The sequence below is a fragment of the Pristiophorus japonicus genome, chromosome 4, assembly GCF_044704955.1.
Source record: "Pristiophorus japonicus isolate sPriJap1 chromosome 4, sPriJap1.hap1, whole genome shotgun sequence".
In the NCBI taxonomy this organism is placed as follows: domain Eukaryota; kingdom Metazoa; phylum Chordata; class Chondrichthyes; family Pristiophoridae; genus Pristiophorus; species Pristiophorus japonicus.
In genome coordinates this window covers 108238486-108261278 of record NC_091980.1, presented here as the reverse complement: position 1 = coordinate 108261278, position 22793 = coordinate 108238486, and the positions used below count along the sequence as shown (strand labels likewise).

At 47.9% G+C, this 22793-nt stretch overlaps 1 protein-coding gene across 1 annotated transcript in view; it reads right to left on the bottom strand.

The window, feature by feature from the left end:
• Window positions 1–22793, bottom strand: part of unc5a (unc-5 netrin receptor A) — a 712676-nt gene that overhangs the window by 259144 nt on the left and 430739 nt on the right. Inside the window, exons 4-5 of the mRNA XM_070877285.1 lie at window positions 10122–10225; window positions 1371–1551 (exon numbers count right to left, since the gene is read on the bottom strand). Of these exons, the coding sequence (XP_070733386.1) occupies window positions 1371–1551; window positions 10122–10225 (285 nt within the window). The remainder of the gene's footprint in view (window positions 1–1370; window positions 1552–10121; window positions 10226–22793) is intronic.

Sequence of the window (22793 nt, the reverse complement as noted above, 5' to 3'; positions counted from 1 at the left end):
GCTATCTAGTGTGCATTCATATTGTTTGTTTGAATAATAGGACAATTTTGATCACTAGTATCCTCATGATAATCTAATTCATAATGACACAGAAGGGAGTTTGCATCTGTTTGCCTGGCAGCAAAGTGATACAAATGGGAGTGCACTCCACCCCCTCAAATGCACCAGCAAAACTTACATGCCGGCCTAGAGGTACAAGATTAGTCGCTAGAATTTCCGTGAGCAATATTTGTGTTGTTTCCCCATATATGGTAACTAACAATTCACGAGACTGTCTCAGCAATTGAAAAACACCTCACACCCATTATGTTAGAAAGTCTTTGATACCTTTTTTGGCTGTAAACAGAGACACTAGCATACTGCCTGGCAGCTAGTGTTTTGAAACAGGAAGGATGTACAAACAGTGAATTCTTTTGCGGAAAAAGCTATAGTGGCTTTTTCCAAGACCAAGAGGTCAGAAGTGTTGGAGGAACAGTTAGAAGTCATCTTCTTTAAGTCAAGTAAGATGACCCACTGATGTGGGGGACATGGGAGATGCTCTGTAATTTGTATCATTAAGTGAAGATAAGTACTGTTTGAACTAAGTGAGTCTGACAATAACTGTCACCTTACTATGAAATAAAGCAGTTTATCAATTGTATCAGGCCTTATCTCACCAAGAGTTTGTTAGGTTCACATTTGGAGAGATTAAAGCAGTATACACGCAAAATACACAATTATCCTGTTCATATCACAAGGGGGTACTGTTATTACACCCCCAGGTTGTGCTGTCATACAGTAGCAGTGTGAATCAGCTGCTATAAAAGAAAGACACTCAGATTGCTTATGGGAACAATTAACACCACTGAACCAGAGCAGGAATGTAAGGCGGACTCGAATTCATAACACTCATTGTCAATTAAAACAGCTCAAATTAGGGAAGGATTTACCAAATATTTGTGTGTTGTGTCATTAGATAATATAGTAGTTGAGCAGTGAGATCAACATATTGGCAGAGGTCAAGACCATGTGGTAATGGGATATTTCTGAGCAATTTAAAAAATAATTTCTAGATGTTTAATATTTTGTTTCAGGATATTTGCTGTTTGAAAGATGGTCACCTAGCTCAGTTATGACTAGAGGGCACCACAATTGCATAATGCATGCTCCAAAAGGAGTGGGGTGTTTCTAACTGATGTGACGATGGTGTCTTTGCATTTTAAATGTATGATCTATTCATGTTTACAGTTTGGAGACACTCATAAATCTCACATGAGAGAGTAAAACATGCTTAGTTTCAATAACAATTATCATTTTAAAAATTCCATTCTTGAAAAAACAGCTGTGCATACTTTATATTAACAATAAACATAGACTTAAAATCTTGTTACCGTATGTCGTTATAGCTGCAGTTGCACTTCTACGTCTGGCTACTATATTCTTTGCCACACAGGTGTAATTTGCTGTGTCTGATAGTCGAGCCTTTTTGATGATCAAATTATGGTCCATTGTGATGTAAAAGTTAGGATCTTGAGTTGGGTCAATCAGTTCTTCGTTCTTCAACCATTCCACCTTACAAATAGAAATTTTGAGAATTCATTACAGAAAAGAAAGGATAAATTTTACAAAACTGCAATCCCGGTGCTCAGCTTCATGCAACAGGATCATGGATTAGAGAAACGGCATAAAGTGAGCATGCGTAATTCACAGCATTTTCAGTTTTCAGAGATTGGAACAGGAGTAAGCCATTTGGCCCCTCGAGTCTGCTCCACCATTCAAAAGAATCATGGCTGATCACTGACTTCAACTGTACTTTCCTGCCTGATCTCCATATCCCTGGATTCCGCGAGAGTCCAAAAACCCATCTATCTCAGCCTTGAATCGATTCAAAGACTCAGCCTTCACAGCCCCCTGGGGTAGAGAATTCCAAAGATTCCCAAACTTCTGAGTGAAGAAATTCCTCCTCATCTCAGTATTAAATGGTCTACCCCTTATCCTGAGACTATGCCACCTAGTTCTAGACACACCAGCCAGGGGAAACAACCTCTCGGCATCTATAAGAGTACAAGAAGTTGGAGCAGGAGTGGATTTTTGGAATGACGTGGATTGATGCGTTGACCTTGGGAGCAAATTCTCTGATCAGTGCTCTTTATGGGCCCAAGTTTTTGGCCGCGCCTAGAACGGCGCAGCCCCAACCTGGACGCCTGTATTCGCGCCACAAAATGCGCCTAAAACAAACTTCCAGATTCTCCGGCTCCCTGCAGGTCCTCTTGAGCCAGGCGCGGCGCAGCACGAGTTGTAGGGGGCGGAGCTAGGTCCCTGCGCTGAAAACAGTGCCGGGACCTCTTCACATGCACGCTACAGTGGGCGCGCATGTGCAGTAGCTCCAGGCACCCAAAACTGTGTGGGAGGGGCCCGAAGCACGCAGCCCCTAGCCCTGTCCGAATGGCCTCACTGGGGCTGCATGCATAAGGCTGCCCTCCCACGCCCAGCTCCCGCATCCCCCCCACCCCCCCCCCGCCCCCAGACCGGGCCCGACCCCGACACCGACCCGACTCCCGCTTCCCCCCCTGCCCCCGCACCAGACCGGACGCGACCCGCGCTACCCCCCCTCCCCACCCGACCTGACCGCCCTCTCCCTCCCTCCCTCCCCCCCCAGACCCAAACCGAAGCGACCTCCCTCCCACCACCCCCCCCGAACCCGGACCAGACCCAACCCAATCCGACCCGCGCGCCCCCCTCCCCCCACCCGACCTGACCTCCCTCTCCCTCCCTCCCTCCGACCCGAACCTCCCTCCCTCCCAACAACACCCCGACCTGACCTGCGCTCCCGGCCCCCTCCCCCCAGACTGGACCCGACCCAACCTGACCTCCCTCCCCCCGCCCCCGACACGAACCGACCCGCGCTCTCTCCCTACCCGAACCAACCCTCCCTCCACCCGACTCGCGCTCCCGACCCCGGACACCTGACTCGACCCGACCCAACATCACCTACCTGTAAATCTGGTGCTGGGGACCGGGCCCTGCCCGAAGTCTTGGGCCCGGCCGGGCCTGGCCCGTTCAGCCTCCCCCCCCTTCTCCTTCCCCCCCCTTCTCCTTCCCCCCTTCTCCTTTCTCCTTTCCCCCCCTCTTCTCCTCTCCCCCCTTTCTCCTTCCCCTCTCCCCCCCTTTCCCCTTTCCCCCTCCCCCCGCTTTCCCCTTCCCCTCTCCCCCCCCTTTGCCCTTTCCCTCTCCCCCCTTTTCCCCTTTCCCTCTCCCCCCTCTTCTCCTCCCCCTCTCCCCCCTCTTCCTCTTCTCCTCTCTCCCCTTCCCCTTCTCCTCCTCCCCCTTCTCCTTCTCCTCACCCCCTTCTCTCCACCACTTCTCCTTCCCTCCCTCCCCCTCTGCCTCCCTCCCTCCCCCTCCTCTCTCCCTCTACCCCACTCCTCCCCCTCCCCTCGCTGTCAGAAACACAGACAGTGACAGACAGAGAGTGAGAGACACACACAGACAGACAGAGAGATAGAGACACTGACAGAGACACACTGCGGGGCGGGCATCCCAGCACACTGTTGGAGGGCTCCCGGTGCTGCAGTCGGTAAGTAGAAAATGTGTTATTTATTGATTTAAAAAAAACATTATTTCTTATTAATTTTTTTTGATTGATTTATTGGTTGATTTATTGATGTTTTTATCATTTATTATTAATGATGGCTCTTTATTTGTAAAACTGAAGTGTTTAATGTTTGTAAACTTCCCTTTAAACCCCCCCGCCATTCCCTGTGCCTGATTTGTAACCTACGCCTGATTTTCTAAAGTGTAGACAAGGTTTTTTTGAGCGTACAAAAATCTTCACTTACTCCATTCTAAGTTAGTTTGGAGTAAGTTTTCACTGCCGAAACTTTGAAAACAGGCATAAGTGGCCGGACACGCCCCCTTTTGAAAAAAAAATTCTGTTCCAAAGTGAAACTGTTCTAACTGACTAGAACTGGAGCAACTAAATGCCGAGAATTAGAATTTCTAAGATACTCCGTTCTACACCAGTTGCTCTAAAAAATCAGGAGCAACTGAGGCCCCATGAGTGAGGCTTTGCACCAGGAACACACCTCACCAAATTTACCCCGAAAAACTGTTTAAAAAAAAGTCATCTACAATGGTTTTCTTTATTAATAATAATATAAGTGAGATTTTACATTATGAAGGTTTTTTTTTATCCAGTAATGGATCACCCTTGGTGTTACTCATACTAAAAGAGATGATAAGCTGATTTATAAAGATAAAGATCTTGGGAGATTTTCAACTTTGACCCAAAATAGCTGTGAAGTCAGCAGTACTTGAAGTCAGGGTCAGGGTCACGAAGTGCATGTAGATGTAACATTGTAATCTCGACAAATATATAACTATTTGCTGGGGATTGCTGTGGGGCTTCTCCTGCTGCACCATATTACTTCTGTGGAAATTTGCCTCGTATTCGTGCGTTAACAGGGTTTCCGCTGAACTGTCGCCAAATTTAAGGTGGCAGAGGGGGAGAAGCACTTTCAGTAACGATGGTTCGGCACTGGACCACTATAGGTAGAGATAAAGATCAGGAAAGGATACAAGACTCTGGTAGGAGTTGTCTGCAGGCTTCCTAATAATAGTGATATAGTGGGGTGAGGATGTATAAATACTGAGATCAGGGAAGCATGCAACAAAAACAATGTAGTTACAATGGGAGATTTTAATTTTCACATAGATGGGGAGAAGTAGAACACCTCAAGTAGTAAAGGCGATGAATTTCTAGAATGTATTCAGATTTCTAGAACAATTGGGCCTGAAATTCGGGTCAGAGGCTTCCTTCGGACGAACGCCTCTGCCCCAAGAATTTTTTACGAAATTACCTGGTGCTCCCGGAGGCGCCTGCGATTCCTGTGCGAGGCCTTCTCTTCCCATTCTTTGGAGTACGCCCCAGTCCTCCAGGTTCGGATGCAGAAGGTGGAGACATGTGTGACTGGACAACCAATCAGGTACAGTATTCTCATTAATAGTAATGAGAATTCCATATCTCCGAGTTCTTATTGCTATCAATGAGAAAAAAAACTCCCAAACACACTGAACACAACATAAAATTAAAAAAACACACCTCACATAATTAAAATTAATTGAAATCAAAGTTCATTAAATGTTTTAGAAAATAAAATATTTTGGGGATTTTTTTTTAAGTGTTTTAATAGTGTTTTAATAAAAAAAACTTACCTTAGTGGACAGAGTTTTTAACATAAAAATGAGTGTTTAAATTTTATTTTTATATGTTTTAAAACTCTTATGCTGGTAAAAGTAAGCTATACGCCTGCTTTTACTAGGCACAAGAGTTTTAAGGACATTCGCTGGGCAAGAATTAGGCAAATAGCCCAATCTCGCCTGCGCGAATTTCCTGGTTGCGGGGATGCGTGCGATCTGTCAAGCCAAAACAGATCGGAAAAGCTGTTTTTCGGCGCTTGCGCATCGCGATGCGAAAACTGTGCTTTTGCGGAGCTTTGCTGGGTTCGTACTTTTCCGTGAGGCCGGAATTTTAGCCCCTATGTTTTAGAACCAGTAAGAGAACAGGTCATTCTAAATTTAGTGATGAATTACAAACCAGAATTAATTAACAGTATACAAATTGTGGCCATAATCTAACTGAATGTGATATTAGGTTTGAGAGGGGACGGGTGAGTCACAAACCAAGGTGCAAATTTAGGTAAGGCAAATTTCAAAAGGGTGCATAATGAATTGATCAAAGTACACTGTGCTGAACTGTTAATGAATAAACCTACAGATCATCAGTAGGATCTGTTCAAAGAAATATTTTGAATTGACAAAACCAGGATATATCCCAAAAAAACAAAAGCGCCACTTGTGCTGTTAAGCAACCATGGTCAACAAATGAAGAAAGAGACAGTGTCAAGGGAAAAAAAAGTGTGCACAAATGCAAAGAAAAGGGGAAATCGAGTGGATTGAGAGAACTATAAAAAGCAACCAAATGATACAAATAAACTAACAAGAGGTGCAAAAAAGGGATTGTGAAAAATATAACTAGCAAGGGATATCGAATTGCTCAGAGACTGTGGTGCACCTTTCAGACTTAACATTACTTTGGGGTTCAAATTATGTCATTGGATCCCAACATATCATTATTTATGTGACTGACGGCCTCCTTGTCCCGAAAACCCAGGAGATGAAATTGTGGTGGGCGGGAACACGGCAGAATCTATCTAGCCGCCATTTTAACCTCCTGCCCACCCAAGTCCCCGGTGGGCAGGGATAAAATTAGAGCTTCAGTAAGAATCACTGCAATGATAGGAAATTCTAAATTTCATAACTTATTATTATAGGAAATGGGATCGATTTTTGTCTTCACCTTCTGGATGTTACTCTGGCAGATCAGATCAGAGCGGTAACAAGTTTACTTTAATATGTGGGACAAAAGTAGCAAAAGAGGAAATGTACTCCATAGATAGTTAATAGCATAATGATTCTCCTGAGGGTAAGGGAGAAAGAACATTTAATCAGTAAGCTCACATTTTTAAGTAGGTTGCAAAACGGGAAGAGGATACAAATTTATATTCATATGTGGAAATGATACTGAGATTATTAACTGTGAAATTGTCAGTGTAAACCATGTTTAATGTCGGAAAGTGTGAGGTCATCCACCTTGGGGAAAAAAACAAAAAAGGGAATACTATTTGAATGGGGAGAAATTACAACATGCTGCGGTGCAGAGGGACCTGGGGGTCCTTGTGCATGAATCCCAAAAAGTTAGTTTGCAGGTGCAGCAGGTAATCAGGAAGGCGAATGGAATGTTGGCCTTCATTGCGAGAGGGATGGAGTACAAAAGCAGGGAGGTCCTTCTGCAACTGTATAGGGTATTGGTGAGGCCGCGTGCAATTTTGGTCGCCTTACTTAAGGAAGGATATACTGGATTTGGAGGGGGTACAGAGACGATTCACTAGGTTGATTCCGGAGATGAGGGGGTTACCTTATGATGATAGATTGAGTAGACTGGGTCTTTACTCGTTGGAGTTCAGAAGGATGAGGGGTGATCTTATAGAAACATTTAAAATAATGAAAGGGATAGACAAGATCGAGGCAGAGAGGTTGTTTCCACTGGTCGGGGAGACTACAACTAGGGGGCACAGCCTCAAAATATGGGGGAGCCAATTTAAAACCGAGTTGAGAAGGAATTTCTTCTCCCAGAGGGTTGTGAATCTGTGGAATTCTCTGCCCAAGGAAGCAGTTGAGGCTAGCTCATTGAATGTATTCAAGTCACAGATAGATAGATTTTTAACCAATAAGGGAATTAAGGGTTATGGGGAGCGGGCGGGTAAGTGGAGCTGAGTCCATGGCCAGATCAGCCATGATCTTGTTGAATGGCGTGGCAGGCTCGAGGGGCCAGATGGCCTACTCCTGTTCCTAATTCTTATGTTCTTATGTTCTTATGTAATGTAGAAAGAAAAAAAGACTTGCATTTATATAGTCCACCAGACATCTCAAAGCGCTTTTAGCCGACATTGTTAACGGTTCTCTCTCTTCAGGTACTGTTCCCCTCTCCTTCAAATCTGCTGTCATCACCCCTCTCCTCAAAAAACCAACCCTTGACAACACTTTGCTTGCTGGCTGCTACCCCATCTCTAACCTCCCTTTCCTATCCAAAATACTTGAACATGTTGTCGCCTCCCAAACCCGTGACCATTTTTCCATGAATTCAGTGTTTGAATCCCTTCAATCTGGTTTTCGCCCCTGCCACAGTACTGAAACGGCTCTCATCAAAGTCACAAATAACATCCTTTGTGAGCGCGATAAAGATAAACTGTCCCTCCTCGTCCTTCTGGACCCATCGGCAGCCTTTGACACAGTTGCCCACTCCATCCTCCTCCAACGACTCTTAACCATCATCCAGCTGGGTGGGAATGCACTCGCCTGGTTTCATTCTTATCTATCTAATTGTAGCCAGAAAATCTCCTGCAATCGCTTCTCTTCCCACTCCCGCATCATTACCTCTGGTGTTCCCCCATGGATATGTCCTTGGCCCCCTCCTATTTCTCATCTATATGCTGCGCCTTGGCGATATCATCCAAAAACTCGTCAAAAAGTTCACAGGTGTTTCAATGAAGGACCTAAAATTCCAAGTCCCGAACTAAATCTTGAAGGGTGGAAGATGCCTGTGCGTGGATTTTTTTAACGTGTGGTGGCCGTTGCACGCCAGCCACCACATGGGCTTGACAGAGCTAGGTCTTGGTCCAATGGCAAGGATTAACCAAGACGACTGGAGACCAACTCTGCTGCACGGACCTAGTGCACACACATATTGCAGTGTGGGCTGGCCCGTGCTGCCCCTGGGCCCTTGACTCTTCTGGGCCCTGAACTCGTGCCACTCCTGGGCCCCAATCACGTTCCTCTACAATCTCTCGCTGCTCCTTCATCCATCACCCCTGTGCTTTCTGATTTGCATTGGCTCCCGGTTAAATGCCTCGATTACAAAATTCTCATCATTATTTACAAATCACTCCATGGCTTTGCCCCTCCTTATCTCTGTAATCATTTTAAGCCTCACAATCCCACAAGATGTCTGCGCTCCTCAAATTCTGCCCTCTTGAACATTCCTCATTATAACTGCTCAACCATTGGTGGCCGTGCTTTCAGCTGTTTTGGTCCTAAGCTCTGGAACTCCCTCCCTAAACCTCTCTGCCTCTCTACCTCTCTTTAAGATGCTCCTTAAAACCTACCTCTTTAACCAAGCTTTTGGTCATCTGCTTTAATTTCTTCTTTTGTGGCTCGGTGTCAAATTTATCTGTTTTGTTTTGTACATTAAAGGCGCAAGTTTTTATTATTATTATTACAGCCAATGAAGTATAGTCACTGTTGTAATGTGAGAAACAGATATAAAACTCATACCAAAAGGACCCAAGTACTTGACTTGAAAGCGATTGAAAACATATGCTGTAATTTCCACCTGGTGTCTTTCGCCATAAGCCTAGAAGCGGCGGAAACACTAGAGAAACTGTGTTAATAGATGTTTCTGCTGTTTCTGTAGGAATTCTGCCAAAGCTATGGTGCAAGATCAGGAGAGGTCCATGGAAATTCTACCTCATATTCATTGTAATCTTAGATAAGCATAAATGTTGACCATCCTTAAATCAGTATGTCCATGCAATAAGTCTATTTTTTTTATATATATTGTCTCTATACGTATTAGTATTGATATTTATGCTACATAGCCATTTTACTCAGCATGCCCATACAAATACTATAATCTGTATTCAGTGAATTTCTGCTATGAATATAAGGAGTGTAAGAAAAAATGGTATGAACATGAATGTAGCACATCATTTCTTCTGTGCCAGATGGTTTCAAACTCATTACTACTTCTTGCCCTTCTACGAACTAGCCATCTTGAAATTAGTCCCAAGAACCCATTGTTTAAACTATAATTTAGGGTGAATGCTAAACTATGGAGTATAACAGTAGGGAAGTCCTGCTACAACTGTACAGGGCATTGGTGAGACCACACCTGGAGTATTGCGTACAGTTTTGGTCTCCTTATTTAAGGAGGTGTATACTTGCATTGGGGGTAGTTCAGAGAAGGTTCACGAGGCTGATTCCTGAGATGAACGGGTTGTCTTATGAAGAAAGGTTCAGCAGGTTGGGCCTATACTCACTGGAGTTTAGAAGAATGAGAGGTGATCTTATTGAAATATATAAGATTCTGATGGGGCTTGACAGGGTAGATACAGAGAGGATGTTTCCCTTTGTGGGGGAATCTAGAACTAGGGGGCATAGTTTCAGAATAAAGGGTCGCCCATTTAGAATGGAAATCAGGAGGGATTTTTTCTCTCAGAGGGTTGTGAATCTTTGTAATTCTCTACCCCAGAGGGCTGTGGAGGCTATGTTATTGAATATATTTAAGGTGGAAATCGACAGATTTTTGAATGATAAGGGAGTCAAGGGTTATGGGGAGCAGGCAGGGAAGTGGAGTTGCCAAGACCAGATCAGCCAGGATCTTATTGAATGGCGGGTCAAATGGTCTACTCCTGCTCCTATTTCTTATGTACTTATAATATATGGTATATTCTAAAGCCAGAGTTTGTTTCTATTTAGTTATCTGGTGGCTTCTGGCAGAGTCGTGGAACAGTGTTATTACTTACGTTAGCTGATGGAATGCCCTCCGGTGGTCGACAATGAAGTAAAACCTCTTGGTCCAATGGAACCTCTTTCCCTAATGGTTCTTGTTCAAAATTCTTCCGCAGATCTCCAAATCAGAAACAAGAACTATAATTAAGTAAATCTGCACTGTTATGAAACCTGTTGTCTCAAAAACAAATTTAGCACTTAACACATGGAATTTTGTTCTTATAAAAACATTTCACTTTAATTGAAGTTTTCAGTCTGACAAAGGTAAAAGTTTACAAACTGAGATTTAAATCCTTGTTGATGTCTATTGTCTAGATCAAATCAGGGCAATGACGAGGAATCTCCAGTCAAATCTAAGAGAGGTCCATTCAATCTTTAACTGCTGAAACTGAAATTCCATTCCTCCATCTCATTTACAATATTAAGAGCTTGGCCTGGATTTATCTCGCACTGGAGATTGGTATGGGACAGGACATCTCCCCAATGCCTCAACTCTGCCCTGACCCTGACCCATCTTTTGGTTTGGGCTGATTATTTATGCAGAGCGAGTTCCTGGCAGAATCCCCGCCACCAAGAGGGAGCTGTGCTGAGGAGGGAAATGCTACGATGCTGACACCTTCTACAACATTAAAAGAGGCAGGAGACAAAATTAGGAAAAACCTTAAGACTAAATCAAATTTTATATTGAATTCCTTGGACTAGACTGGAAAACATAATTATGGTGAAACATTATTTGAAACATTACATATAAAATGCAACATTATCATCAGACAGAAGCACCTTTTGCAAACTATTGTGTTCCTAACACAATGAGACTGCACACGGGGAGGTTAAAGTAACAGTGACCTCAGTCTTTATTAAGACACTCCAGAGTGAGGAACAGGCCTTCGGGATGCTGGGATCCCTTGGGACTTCAGGGGATGCGCTCCCTGGTGGCGGAACATGGGAGTGCATGCTTTACAGATACACAACACAAATAAATTTCATAATTTAACCACTGAAATTGCTGCTGTATTAAGCTCATGCCATCTCACTGATAACTTACCAACATTTGGTGCTATGTTTTATGGGCAATCTTGATATGGTTGTTCCTGACTTAAAACCAGAAATTGTCCAAGCACATCTCCTAACCTTCAACCTTTCTCATTGTTGAGTCCCTCACCATCAACATCTCGGTGGTCACCATTAACCAGAAGTTTAACTGGACAACATGGCTAGAAGAGCAGGAAAGAGGCTATATATTTTGTAAAGAATGGCTCATCTCCTCTGCACTCAAAATCTCTCAACCATCTAAAAGGTACAAGGCAGGAGTGTGATTAACACTCAGGAAACTTGTCACAATCCAGGACAGAATAATCTACTTCATCGACACGCCTCTGCTGGATTTAATATCTGCCCATCATTACTGGACTATCAACAGGATGCAGTGCAGCAACTTTGACAGCACTTCTGAGCCCCGTGACATCTATCACTGAGAATGACAAAAGCAGGAATGTTATGAGGGCACCATCACCTCCAAGTTCCCCTCCATGTCACATACCAGCGTACATCACACTTTCTTCATTGTCACCGAGTCAAAATCCTGGAATTCTCCACCTAATACCATTTTGGCAGGACCATCACCATAAGGACTGCAGCCATTCAAGATGATAGTCCACCATGGCAATCTCAGGGCAACCAGGGATGGCCAATAAATGCAGCCTCATCAGGGGTGCCCACATCCCAAGAACGAATTATAAGCAACTTAAATACATCACATAGCTAACAATGAGTGGTGATTGATTGACTGCCCATCAAATATCCCACTCAATATTCCTTTCTGTTGACGTCAATGGAAAGGAAAACCAGGCAGGGAGTATTACAGGTAGCCATCCGCTGCCACCCATTTTACACCTCTGCTGAAGTTGAAAGTTCCACCCACACTTTCACAAACTTGAACAACAAAGAGCTGCATATAATCTGGGTAATCACTATCCCTGTTTCTGCTTGAGATTCCTTTTGCACCTTATCAAATGGCTATTCCCCACATAATGCAACAAGGAATGTAATCAGGCACTCACAGATTTAGGAGCCATGATGAAAATGGTTAGAAGTGTCATGTATTCAACCAGCATTGTAACCCATGTATAACCTGACCTAAGTTGTACACTGTGAGAACAATGACCACTAGGTGGGAGACACTCCTAATCTGGACCTTCAGGTACAAAAGGGGAAGCTCCACCCACCTTCATCACTTGAGTGCTAAGGAATAAAGGACAGGTCACAGACTGACCTTCTCTCAAGCATGGGCCTCATGTGCATTTATACTGTATAGTAAGGACCTATCAATGGCGACGAGAAACTGGAATTTAAACCACGCGAGCATGGCCACTAGCAGACGGCGATTCACACCATTGCAAGAGACAATGCGGCCAGTAATGGGGCCATCAACACCTGTTAATGGTGCATTCAAGGACAGTCACGGGGCAGTCAGGGAGGATCGACTGGCAAGGAACCTTTTGTTTCCAACAACAGCTCATGTTGGAGGCGTGGAGGCACACACTCAGCCGGAGTTTGCAGAGATGAGCAAAATACCTGCAGAAATTGCAGAAATTGCAGAAATGAACGCTGGGGGAAATCGCTGGAAGCTGAAGTTCAGCGAGTTCATGTGGAGCACGTATACAGTTCATAAACCAGGACGCCACCGATAATGATGAAAGTGCTCCTCAATGGCATCCCAGTATCAATGGAGCTAGACACGGGTGCCAGCCAGTCCCTGATGGGTATCAAACAGTTCGAAAAGTTGTGAGCGTCCAAGGCCAGGAAGCCAAAATTATCGCCGATTGACGCACAGCTACGGACATACACAAAGCAGATCGTTCCGGTGCTAGGCAGCACCACTGTAGTCGTGACCCACAAAGATTCGGAGAACAGCTTGCCACTCTGGATTGTCCCAAGGGACGGTCCCGCACTACTGGGGAGGAGTTGGCTTGCTGTCATGAACTGGAAATGGGGCAATGTCAATGCAATTTCCTCTGTGGAGCGAGTATCATGCTCACAGATCCTGGACAAATTTGACTCATTGTTTCAACCCGGCATCGGCACTTTCATGGGGACCAAGGTAGTGATTCACATAACCCCGGACACCAGGCCAGTACACCACAAGGCTAGAGCGGTGCCGTACGTGATGCGGGAAAAGATAGAAGGCGAAATGGACCGCCTGCTGAGGGAAGGCATCATCTCGAATTCAGTGACTGGGCGAGCCTGATCATGCCGGTGCTCAAGGCGGATGGGTCGGTCAGGATATGTGGTGATTACAAGGCCACCATCAATCGGGTGTCACTCCAAGACCAGTACCCGCTACCGAGAGCGGAGGACCTCTTTGCGACGCTATCCGGTGGCAAACTTTTTTCAAAATTGGACCTGACCTCAGCTTACATGACCCAGGAGCTGGCCAGTGAGTCGAAGAAGCTGACCACCATCACGACACACAAGGGGTTGTTTGAGTACAACAGATGTCCGTTCGGGAGTCGCTCGGCTGCCGCGATCTTCCAACGAAATATGGAAAGCCTCCTCAAGTCGATTCCAGGGACGGCGGTTTTTCAGGACGACATCCTCATCACGGGTTACGATACTGATGAACACCTCCACAACCTGGAGGAGGTGCTACGCAGACTGGACCGGGTAGGGCTGCGACTGAAAAAGGCGAAGTGCGTCTTCCTAGCTCCAGAGGTAGAATTCCTGGGGATGAGGGTAGCAGCAGACGGGATCAGCCCTACTGCATCCAAGGCGGAAGCAATCCAGAGAGCACCCAGACTCCGTAACACAACGGAGCTGCGTTCGTTCTTGGGCTCCTGAAATATTTTGGTAACTTTCTTCCCAAATTGAGCACGCTGCTAGAACCGCTACATGTGCTCCTGCGCAAAGGTTGTGAATGAGTCTGGGGGGACAGCCAGGAAAGAGCTTTTAATAGAGCACGCAATTTGTTATGTTCCAACACTCTGTTAACACTATACGACCCATGTAAGAAACTTGTGTTAACGTGCGATGCGTCATCCTATGGTGTCGGGTGTGTGTTGCAGCATGTCAATGTCAAGGGTCAGTTACAGCCGGTAACTTATGCCTCCAGGAGTCTGTCCCAGGCAGAAAGGGGTTACGGGTTGGTAGAAAAGGAGGCGCTCGCATGTGTATATGCTGTAAAGAAAATGCACCAGTACCTGTTTGGCAGGAAATTTCAACAGGAGACAGATCACAAAACCCTAACGTCCCTTTTGGCCGACAACAAGGCCATAAATGCAAATGCATCAGCCCGCATACAGAGGTGGGCACTCACGTTAGCCGCCTATGACTATACAATTCAGCACAGACCGGGCACCGAAAACTGCGCCGATGCACTCAGCAAGCTCCCACTAGCCACCACTGAAGGGGCTACCGAGCATGCTGCTGAGATGGTCATGACTGTTGAAGCTTTCGGAAGCGAAGGCTCACCCGTGACAGCCCATCAGATTAAAGTCTAGACAAATAGTGACCCGCTATTGTCTCTAGTCAAGAAATGTGTCCTGAATGGGGACTGGGCAGCCACGTACAGGGCATGCCCTGAGGAATTTAAACCATTTCACAGGCACAGGAATAAACTCTCGATTCAAGCCGATTGCCTACTGTGGGGAAACCGAGTAGTCATGCCCCAGATGGGCAGAGAGGTGCAGTTTGAACTCGAGATAAATTGATACATCCAAGTTCAAGTCTTCCCTTCTGGACGGAGCTTAAAGAACAAAAGGAACATGACTCTCGGCGGGATGTGTTTATTTTTTTTTTGTGTTTTTCTTTTTTTTTGGGCACTAAAATCACAATTTTCCCCAGTGCCCCCTATAAAAGGGAAGGGGGACACTAAAAGCACCGGCAATTAAAACAAATTAAACTTAAAAACGTAAAATCAAATTAAAATTTGGTTGCCGGGCGTGATGATGCACTCCAGTCCCTCCGGTGCCCACCTCTCGCGGAAGGCCGCGAGCGTACTGGTGGACACCGCGTGCTCCATCTCCAAGGACACCCTGGACCGGATGTAAGAGCGGAAGAGAGGCAGGCAGTCAGGTTGAACGACCGCCTCGACCGCCCGCTGCCTGGACCGGCTGATGGCACCCTTGGCCGTGCCCAGGAGCAGTCCTACGAGGAGGCCTTCGGACCTACCCGCTCCCCTTCGCACAGGGTGCCCAAAGATCAGGAGAGTGGGACTGAAGTGCAGCCAGAATTTCAGGAGCAGCCCCTTCAAATAATAAAACAGGGGCTGCAACCTTGTGCATTCCATAAAAACATGGAACACGGACTCTTCCAGACCGCAGAAATTGCAGGCGGCCTGGGAGTCCGTGAACCGGCTTAAAAATTTGTTGCATGGCACTGCTCCGTGCACCACCCTCCAGGCCAAGTCCCCGATGAATAGTGGGAGGACCCCTGCGTAGAGTGCCCTCCATCGGGGACCCCCGCCTCCTCCGGACGGCAAGATGGTACGCCATGGCGTGTCCGGACGGCCGGCGAGGATGGCAAAGTTGAGGGTGTGCAGGAGCAGCCCGTACAGGAAACCCCTCCGCGCGGAACTGAAAGGCACGGAGGGGATTTCCCCGAGGCGGCTCAAGTTGTGAGGCGCCGGCCCCCGAGGGAGGTTCCGGGGTTTGGCGCCGATGAGGAATTCCGTCCGGACGGGGGTCAGTTCGGACGGGATCTCCCCACGTGCTTGAGCCTCCTCGATGCACCTAACGGAGTCAGGGCCCAGAGCTGTTTTTAGCGACTCGATGGCATCGGCCGCGTGGCGGACGTTGGCAGAATTTAGGCGCCGTGCCAGCGTGTCTGGCGCCATCCAGCCCGCTCCTCCGCCATCGAGCAGGTCCCTGACCCTGGTCACCTCACCAGCCACAGCCCTCTCTTCCGACCGCCACATAAAACCTCGGCCGTGGAGGTACGGATTCCCGAGCAGCGGTTCCTGCAGGACGGCCGCCACTCCAGCCGGCGGAGAGCTGCGCTTGGTGGAGACTTTGTTCCAGACCCTGATGAGTTCCCTGTAAAAGACAGGCAGCTCCCGGAGGGCGGTCCTGGCACCCCCCCAAGTTCACAAACAGGAGCTGCGTGTCATAATTGAGGTCGCGCTGCTGGCGGAAGAAATACCTCGCCAGAGCACACCACCTAGGAGGGGGCTCGACGTAAAGGTATCTCTGCAGGGTCTGAAGATGGAAAGTCGCGAGCTGGGCGCTGACGCACACCAACGACTGACCGCCCTCCTCAAGCGGGAGACTCAAGACCGCGGCAGAGACCCAGTGCTTCCTGTTGTTCCAGAAGAAGTCCACCAGCTTCTTCTGTATCTTGGCGACAAACGCAGGGGGAGGGGTCAAAGTGACCAGCCGGTACCACAGCATTGCGGCCACCAGCTGGTTTATGACTAGCGCTCGACCCCTGTAGGACAGCACTCGGAGCAGTCCTGTCCAGCGCCCTAGGCGAGCGGCGACCTTGGCCTCCAGCTCCTGCCAGTTCGCCGGCCAGGCTCCCTCGTCGGGGCTAAGGTAGACTCCCAGATAGAGGAGATGGGTCGTGCTCCAGGCAAAAGGCCTGAGCTCCTCCGGCAGGGAGTCCACCCGCCACTGACCCACCAGGAGTCCGGAACATTTCTCCCAGTTGATCCTGGCGGAGGACGCGGCCGAGTAAATCTCCTGGCACTCACGCATCCTCCGCAGGTCAGCGGGATCCTCTACCGCGAGGAGCACGTCATCGGCGTAAGCCGAGAGGATGACCTCCACGCCCGGCCCTTGCAGAGCCAGTCCCGTCAACCTCGTCCGCAAGAGGCGCAGGAAAGGTTCCACGCAAACGGCGTATAACTGGCCGGACATGGGGCATCCCTGGCGCACCCCTCTCCTAAAGCGAAGGGGCGCCGTCAAGGACCCGTTAACCTTAATCAGACACTCCGCGGCGGCGTACAAAAGTCGGATCCGGGCGACGAAATGCGTCCCGAACCCGAAAGCGCGCAGAGTTCCGAGCAGATAGTCGTGATCCACCCTGTCGAACGCCTTCTCTTGGTCGAGGGATAGGAAGGCGACCGACAGACCAGCCTCCTGGGAACAATGGATGAGGTCCCGGACCAGATGGATGTTATCGTGGATTGTCCGGCCCGGGACCGTGTAGGACTGGTCGGGGTGGATCATGTGGTCCAGCACGGCACCAAGGCGAGCAGACATCGCCCTGGCGAAGATTTTGTAGTCCGTGCTGAGGAGGGAGACCGGGCGCCAGTTCTTAAGGAGGCGGAGATCGCCCTTCTTAGGCAGCAGGACGATGACTGCCCTGCGCCAAGAGAGGGGCATCTCCCCGGTCGCCGGCGGGATGTGTTTATTTGTACCAAGTGAATTGCAGCTGTTTATCTGATTGCCTCTACATTATCACATGACCTATTGCTGATTGGTCCCCTTGGCGAATAAGCCACACCCTGAAGTTTCGCTGGAATGTGTAAATGGAACTGCCCAACCTAACTTTGCACATTGTAACAAGATCCATTTTGACTTCAGAAGTTAGAAAGGATACATTCCCCCCCCACCCCCCAGCCAAAGTCCCTCCTTACCCCAGCGCAAGTGCATCCCTCCCCCAGCCGAAGTCCCTTACCCAAGCGCAAGTGCAGGCCCTGACTATGAACCCCTCCCACCCCCCCCGGCCTCATCCCCGCCATAGATGGAGCATTGTGTGTGGATTATTAACATGTTTATTGGGTATGAAGTGTCAGTGTAGTGACTTCTGGATTTCATCCACTCCAACGATGTTGGGTATAGGTGTCAAGGGGGTTGGAAGAATGTGATTTGTCTTCCCTGAGTTCCCTCTCTCCCCTCCACTCCGTCTCTCTCTATCTCCCTCCACACCTGCCCCCTCCCCCCCACCAAATAGGCTCACTCCACGCCCCCGCCCTGCAAACAGGCTCTCTTTCTCCCCCACCCCCCCAACAGTCTCGCTCTCTCTTCCCCCCCCAACTCCCGCAGGCCCTCTCTCTCTGCCCAACCCCCCGCCACTAAACAGTCTCTCTCTGCCTCCCCTGCCCCAACCAGGCTCTCTCTTCCCCCCCCCCAAACAGGCTCTCTCTCTCCACCCCAAACAGTCTCTCTTTCTCTCCCCGCCCAACCAGGCTCTCTCTCCCCCCCCCACCCCCAAACAGGCATTCTCTCGCCCCCCAAACAGTCTCTCTATCTTTCCCCCCCAAACAGTCTCTCACTACCCCCCTCCCCCCCAAACAGGCGCTCTCTCACCACCCCCCAAATAGTCCTTCTCTCTCCCCCCAACCAGGCTCTCTCTCGCGCCACCTCCAATCGTCTCTCTCTCTCCCCCACCCCCAAACAGTCTCTCTCTCTCTCTTCCTCCAAACAGGCTCTCTCTCCCCCCAGACAGTCTCTCTCTCTCCCCCCACCCCACCCTAAACAGTCTCTCTCTCTCCCCCCACAAACAGGCTCTCTCTCCCCGCCCCCACCCCCCCCCCGCCAAACAAGCTCTCCCCTCCCCCCCAAACAGGCTCTCTCTCTCTGACCCCCCCCCCCCCACCAAGCAGGCTCTCTCCACACCTCCTCCCCCAAACAGGCTCTCTCTTCCTCCGCCACCCCACACAGGCTCTCTCTTCCTCCGCCACCCACCGCCCCACACAGGCTCTCTCTCTCCCCTGCAGTCACTCGCCGGCTCTCTCTGCCCCTGGCTCAAGGCTTGATGGCCAGCGGCCCAGCGGGCAATGTGGTGTTCGAGTTCTGACGCACGCGCAGAAAAGGGTTAGTGTAAATTGCACAAGGGGAGGAGTCGGAGATTATTTGTCCTAACTCGCTCCTGCGCAAGCGTCAGGAGGCGCACGAGCAGAAGTGCGAGTTAGGATAAATAGTCACTGCCCTCTCGGGGTGGGCAGGCCTATCAAAATTCACCAAGCTAGAAAAGGTGTGAATTGGAAATGATGAACCTAATCAAGGATGGCTCCAGTTACTGCAGACAGTCACATATGTGAAGAAAGCCAATAAAGAACTTCCCTGAAACTAAGACCGAATCCTGGGGCTTTACCAACTTATATTGAGAGACAGTGGACCTTAAGAGATATAAAAAGGCAACCCCAAGCCTGTTCTCTTTTTTTTTGGATGACCACACGGCAAAGTAGGAAACCTCCCTCTACAGACCAGACCAAAAAACAAAGAAGGCCGAGAGCTTTGCTTGACTCAGAGGGAAGTATGTCTACGTAAATCTGTAACTCATTACCTTACCTGATGTCATTAAGTAGAGTCTGTAAGATACTAATGGACTGTGATTTTGTTCGATAGGTTACATGAATGTGTGTGTGTTTAAACTTATTCCAAATTGTTTTAAAATAATTGATCTTGCTGTCACTTTAGTGCGAGATTTAGAAATCTTACAAAAGTCATTTTCAGTGATTTAAAATCAGGCTACTCACAGGTGTTGGATGAGACACTCTTATTAAAAATGCATTTTCTTTGTGATAAGCCCATTTCCAGCTGTATTCATAACACAGTACCAGGTTATCACTCTTAAATATATCAAGGAATATTTTTTAATGCAAGGGGAAAAAAATAACCAATTCCGTTCTATTCCACCCGATTGTGCTGATTCATGGAAGGTTTTATGTTCGGCAATATACAAGTAAGTTTGAGCGGATAATGTTGAGAGAGAAAAAACACCTTATACTAGTGCAATTTCAAGCGTAATGTGTGCCCAGACTGCATGAGCATTGACATTAATTGCTTCAAAACAGAGTGTCCTCGAGTGTCCTCGACTCCATCCTGCAGCATGCTACCTGCCACCATCTCAGCAGAACCCCAGCCCCGCATAAGGTAGAAAAGACCATCCGTCAGCTCAACAACAACAAGCCATCGGGGGCAGATGCAATCCACACTGAGACACTAAAGTATGGTGGAGAGGCACTGTTGGCATGGATACATGACCTCATCTCTCTCATCTGAAAGGAGGAGAGCATGCCGGGAGATCTCAGAGATGCAGAAATCGTGACCATCTTTAAAAAAGGGGACAAGTACGATTGCGACAACTACAGCCTGTTGTCAGCCACTGGGAAAGTCATCGCTAGAATCCTCCTCAAGCATCTTCTCCCTGTGGCTGAGGAGCTCCTTCCGGAGCCACAGTGCGGATTCCGTCCACTACGGGGTACAACGGACATGATCTTTACGGCCCGACAACTGCAAGAGAAATGCAAGGAACAGCACCAACCCCCTTGTACATGGCTGTCTTTGACCTTACAAAGGCCTTTGACACTGTTAACCACGAGAGACTATAGAGCGTCCTCCTCCGTTTCGGCTGCCTCAAAAGTTTGCCGCCATCCTCCACCTACTCCACGATGGCATGCAAGCTGTGATCCTGACCAATGGATCCACCACAGACCCAATCAACATCCGAATCGGGGTCAAGCATCGTGCCAACCCTTTTCTCGATCTTCCTTGCTGCCATGCTCCACCTCACACTCAACAAGCTCCCCGCTGGAGTAGAACTAAACTATAGAATCAGTGGGAACCTGTTCAATCTTCGTCACCTCCAGGCCAGATCCAAAACCATCCCATCCTTTGTCGTTGAACTACAGTGCACGGACGATGCTAGCATCTGCACACATTCAGAAGCTGAACTCCAAGCCATCATTACCATCTTCACCGAGGTGTACGAAAGCATGGGCCTTACACTAAACATTTGTAAGACAAAGGTCCTCCACCAATCTGATCCCACCAGCACTGCTCCCTAGTCATCAAGATCCACGGCGTGGCCCTGGACAACGTGGACCACTGTCCATACCTCGGGAGCCTATTATCAGCAAGGGCAGACACCGACGACGAGGTTCAACACTGCCTGCAGTTTGCCTGTGCAGCCTTCGGCCGCTTCTGAGAGTGTTCGAAGATCAGGCCCTCAAATCTGGCACCAAGCTTATGGTCTACAGGGCTGTTGTGATACCTGCCCTCCTGTATGGCTCAGAGACGTGGACCATATACAGTAGACACTTCAAATCACTGGAGAAATACAACCAACAATGCCTCAGCAAGATCCTGCAAATCCCCTGGGATGACAGATGCACCAACATCAGTGTTCTTGATTAGGCCAACATCCTCAGCATCAAAGCACTGACCACACTCGACCAGCTCCGTTGGGCGGGCCACATTGTTCGCATGCCCGACACAAGACTCCCAAACAAGCGCTCTACTCGGAACTCCTATACAGCAAGCGAGCTTCAGGTTGGCAGAGGAAATGTTTCATGGACACCCTCAAAGCCTCCTTGATAAAGTGCAACATCCCCACTGACACCTGGGGGTTCCTGGCCAAAGACCATCCTAAGTGGAGGAAGAGCATCCGGGATGGCTCTGAGCACCTCGAGTCTTGTCGCCGAGAGCATGCAGAAAACAAGCGCAGGCAGCGGAAGCCGAATGCAGCAAACCAGACTCCCCATCCACCCTTTCCTTCAACGACTATCTGTCCCACCTGCAGAGATGGTAATTCCCGTATTCGACTGTTCAGGCACCTGAGAACTCACTTCTGAAGTGGAAGTAAGTCTTCCTCGATTTTGAGGGACTGTCTATGATGATGATGACAAACACAGTTTATTTTTGTTCAGAGAATTTGCAAGGATTGACTTCTGTGTTTTATTTGTCTAAATCTTATCTTAGTATTGGCTTTGTTCATTTTGTCACAGTACACAAGGGGTTAAAATTTAGCTTTACTCACAAAAATCATGTCCCAGTTTATCTAAATAGAACAATGGCCCGGACTTTGAGATAAGAATAACAGTGAGGCTATCAGTGTTCAAATGCGCATCATTGTTAAGGAGTGAATCGGCCAGCAACTGACAGCTTCCGCACATCTTCCGGCTCCACACACAGAAGTCCAAAAACCATAGGGCAGTAAGAGTAGGGGATTTCAATTATCCTAATATTCATTGGGACAAATATAGTGTGAAGGGTATAGAGGGTGCGGAATTTTTAAAATGGATTCAAGAGAACTTTTTTAGTCAGTATGTAACAAGCCCAACAAGGTTCTGGATTTAGTTTTGGGGAATGAAGCTGAGCAGGTGGAAGGGGTATCAGTGGGAGAGCACTTGGGTGCCAGTGACCATAATTCAGTCAGATCAAGGTAGTTATAGATAAGGACAAGGATAGACCAGGAATAAAAGTCCCAAATTGGGGAAAGGCTAACTTTGATAAGTTGAGAAGTGAGTTGGCCACTGTGGACTGGAAACAGCTATTTGAAGGTAAATCAGTGTCGGAACAGTGGGAGGCATTCAAGGAGGAGATCCGGAGGGCTCAGGCCAAACATGTGCCCTTAAAGAAAAAGGGAGGGAATAACAATTCTAGAGCCCCATGGATGTCTAGGAGCTTATAGGGGAGGATAAAGAAAAAGAGGGAAGATATGTCATATACCGACGGCTAAATACTGTAGAATCTCTGAAGGAATATAGAAAGTTCAGAAGTGAAATTAAAAAGGAGAACATGAAAAATTCTTGGCAAGTAAAATCAAGGAAAACCCAAAGATGTTGTATAAAAAAATTAAGAGCAAGAGGATAACTAAAGAAAGGGTAGGGCCTATTAGAGACCATGAGGTGTGTGGAGACAGAAGATGCGGGTATGGTTCTTAATGAATACTTAACTTCTGTTTTCACAAAGGAAAGGGGCAATGCAGATACTGCTATCGAGGAGGAGTGTGAAATTCTGGAT